We start from the raw sequence: 3,876 nt of genomic DNA, 5'->3' as shown, positions 1-3,876 counted from the left end.
GCGACAAGAGGATAAAACTTGCGCCAGATCGACCAGACCCTAACTTGTGATGAAATTCAGCGGCAGATCAATCTTGCGTCAACTATGATCAAAATCATGACTTGACAGAGGTAAGTTTCAAGTTGGAGCAACTTGAGTTGATCAGAGGACAGAGATCTAACTTGTGCATGAGAAGTAGCAACTTGTGAGCGTGGTACATGTCAAGATGCACGTCATTGACACTTGTGTATTTCAGAAGATCGTGATGTACCTGAACTTGTGCGCGAATCCTTCCTAAGACCGACTTGTGTGTGCATTTACTCCCTCTCGATTTTCCGGACACTATTACGCCCATAGAATAGGAAGGAGTTCTTGAAAAAATCAAGAATACATATGTTTTTGAACTACATGTGGATATGCCAATATGGGGAATCGAACCCCAACTAGTAAGGCGACTGCGAGTAGGCCATATCCACGGAATTTAAATATGAATGTACGTACAAACGTGTAAAGTTAGCTTTTACGTTCAAGAGACACGAAGGCATCGAAATTAGAGTTACCAGGTGATCATAAAGCAGGAAGCATACGGTTTACATCCATGAAAATATCATGACGCTTTTATGTATCATATAAGGGAATTGAACCGTCGTATGCTATATTGACTGGCGAAATTCTACTGGCCATCAAAATGTACTAGCTCGTGAGATAACCACCATCTGGGAAGGTTCAAGATATTTCTATGCCGCCGCCGTAGGATACCTGCCACGGAATATTTTCCCATACAGTCGACGGCTGGACGTAACTGTGCACGCTCGCCAAAGGACATCTCCGGGCCATTCTGATTCGTGTCTGGCTACGGCTACCTATATCTCATCCGTCTACTTATATACCGCTAGAGACATTGTCCGTCCCCTTTCACTAGGCCCATACTTTCTTACCCTGCCAGCGAGTCTGAATATGAGATGAATGCTTATCTGCTGCTGTGATGCTGGGGTGACGCGATACAGGTCAATAATATACTCGGACCATTCAATATTCAGGCATGAGATTCTCCAGCCAAGGTACTATCGTTTAAATTTAACTCACGTAGAGGGAAAAAGGAGTAACCTCCATGCGACGCGAGACAATCCACACAGTCAAAAACAACTGCCAATTTCCCCCAAGGAATCGATGATCAACGTCTTTCCTATCCGTTGCCCCATTTCGGTCTCGCATTACACCCTCCGAGATCCCCTAGATACGGGCCGTACGTATTCGGATACGGTCTACCGACTGCCATCGCCCAGAAATAAATGTCTGACACCATCTTTTCTTCCACCAGTTCACAGTCAACGTCTCCTTTACTAACTAGATACATTGCTTTTCACAATACCACAGAATTTGTCTTTTCTCACAGTGGTGAGATCCCAACCACGTTGTTTTCTTCTTCCCTTCGACGACACTTTGGCATATACAACCCCGCTTTCATTCCATGTATATTCCGTACTCGCTATAGCCTTACTTGTCGCTGGGGGTTCAATTCCCCATATCCAAATTAATCCCAACTGTAGCTTGACTTTTTTCATGCACTCCCCCTTCGCTTTGCGCTCTAGGCTACTGTACAAAGGTAGAAGCCTGAGGTTTGATTTCCTCAGTCGAAACGAGAGAGGTAACCATATATTGTTGCGAGTGGTTGATTTTTGTCATGTACGTCTGCAGTTCGTGATGTCATCTACCCGGGACCGCTTGTCAGTGCGACGACTACGACTACTACCACTTCACATTCGCATTTCATGTCAACCGAAATATACAGCCTGTAGTGGAACTATTTCATCCCGCCGATATCGGAAAGCCGCCGTTGTCTCTTCGATGGTTTTCCCTCCCTATGATCTACCTACGATAGGAAGACACCGAATGCACCCTTCATTCAACAAATGTTTTCAGTGTGAGCTACATTTTGGGGCTCCATACGCGCGACTTCAGCTGAAATTGACACCTCACGGTGAGCGAGCGCAATGTTGGAGTTCCCATCCACGTTAGGATGCGAGTCCTGGAAAACGTCAGTGCCATGAACGGAAGACGTCAAAAAAGACGACTTACCCACAATGCATTTGCATTAACAACCAACCATTTTTCTCCGCCCTCAGTGCCGTGCAAGGGGTGGGGAACATCAACGGGCCGGTTCCTACACCCTGATTGAAACATCAGCATCATGAGCTACGAACACGCGCAACCCATATACCCAATAGGTATCACTGCCAGATCCAATTAACCAATATCCTCAAAAATACACATCGATCCCTGCTTCTTGTCGTCCCTATATGGCAGGTATGCACCACTGAAATGTCACGCGTCGTACATGAGATGCAGAGAGGAAGCGCACGCGGTCCCTCGTGCATTCAGTCAAAGTGGTTTTGGGACAGGCGAGTCCGTTTGAAGCGCGCGCGTGAGTCGGACGTGGGGAGAACGACACGTACGAGCTGTGATGTTCTGCTAAAAATAGCATTAACACCACTTCGAGTCCAAGAACCGCTACTCACTGAGATGACGACTGCATCCACCTCCAATAAATCCTCAATCTTGCTCAGTATCCGTATATCCGACAGACTGGCTAGGCCACAAGTGCCTGAACGTTCGAACAAAATATGCGTCTCTTCACAGTGTACTCGAGAGGAAACACACGTAAAAAAACAGCGTTGCCTTGCCGTGGCTTTCCTGCTCCACCTACATCGGTGCCTTCAACCCTCTTCGACAGCTCCGTAACCTCTTCTGTCGTTACAATCTACATTGTGGAAAGCATCAGACCCATCATTGGGGTCGTCATCCTCAACAAACAGACACCTGGTTATCACCAGGGGAAGAGACCAGCTGCGTTTCTCGTTGGAACTGGCCCGGAGCGGATGAATACTAGGCAGAATGCAAATTATCCTGAAAGATGGATGCCCCTGTGATCTCCACGCGTCGTGCAACCCATCCACTGACTATATCCGCACGCGTTGGGAACCCGATCGAGTGAAAGTGCATGTCGTTGCGCAGTGACGCGAAGATGTGTAGTGCGTGAGCCCATTTTAAGAGCGTGCTTAATGCTAGACTAGGCAAGGCGAAGGGTTGAGGAGGAAGACGCAAACTGGACATAATGCAGATGGTTTTAGCCTTGCCTCGAATGCGAAAACGAAAACTCACCGAGATAACGAATGAATCCACTTCTGATGCATCCTCAGTCATAGAGCTTCCTATACCTTTCCGAGCCGAAGTACTGGCTGAACGAGAACCTATCACTCAGAACAGGATGAATGACATTCTCTCTGGCGTGGCGATAAACGGAAGCTTGATGAGGAAACACGCGTGGCCGAAGAGGAATCCCGAATGCTTTTTTTCGCCTGCTTCGTCGACGACAACGGGGATGTCGGTCACCGTAGATAAAGCCATGCTCGTTCGTCGAGCTGTTATTGTGGGAAGAAGCGGCACGCAAGCGTGAGCCGTAACACAAGGATGGAAGGAATGCGCAAGAGCGCGGGTAAATATTACGTACACAATCGGATAATGTATCCAAAAATAAATTGCCGCGATACCGGCCCTTCTTCGTGCGCCCAGTTCTGCATCCCTTCTCCTAACATTGATGACAAGTCTGTCAGCTTCGATTTTCAGGGCCTTCTCAATGCATCATAATAACATAACTAAGCTGGCGCATGGATAGCAGTCCAACGACTATTTACACATCTGGTTGAGTTTTCCATTCCGTCCACTATTGTCCCTTCTCGACTTCCTTCTGGATAACGGTCGGGCATTTCGGCTGCTGATCATTTGTTGCTTCTTCAGGATACACGCCAGGGCGATTATTTAATGTTACCAAAACCCATTCGGGAGTAGCGTTAACTACAGGGTTCGATTCCCTCTATCCGAATTACTGACTATCAA

At 47.3% G+C, this 3,876-nt stretch overlaps 1 protein-coding gene across 1 annotated transcript; it reads right to left on the bottom strand.

Moving 5' to 3' along the window:
• Positions 1-2,807: 2,807 nt before the first annotated feature.
• EV420DRAFT_1600985 (uncharacterized protein) lies at positions 2,808-3,460 on the bottom strand. The gene is made up of 2 exons (XM_060475007.1): positions 3,142-3,460; positions 2,808-3,085 (listed from the first exon to the last, which is right to left on the bottom strand). The coding sequence occupies exons 1-2, from the start codon at positions 3,171-3,173 to the stop codon at positions 2,866-2,868; spliced, it is 252 nt and encodes an 83-aa protein (XP_060321508.1). The 5' UTR covers positions 3,174-3,460; the 3' UTR covers positions 2,808-2,865.
• Positions 3,461-3,876: the final 416 nt, after the last annotated feature.

Source organism: Desarmillaria tabescens (genome assembly GCF_030435595.1).
Source record: "Desarmillaria tabescens strain CCBAS 213 chromosome Unknown EV420scaffold_236, whole genome shotgun sequence".
NCBI lineage: Eukaryota > Fungi > Basidiomycota > Agaricomycetes > Agaricales > Physalacriaceae > Desarmillaria > Desarmillaria tabescens.
Note: the sequence above shows the minus strand (reverse complement) of the source record. Positions and strands in the feature narration are given on the sequence as shown.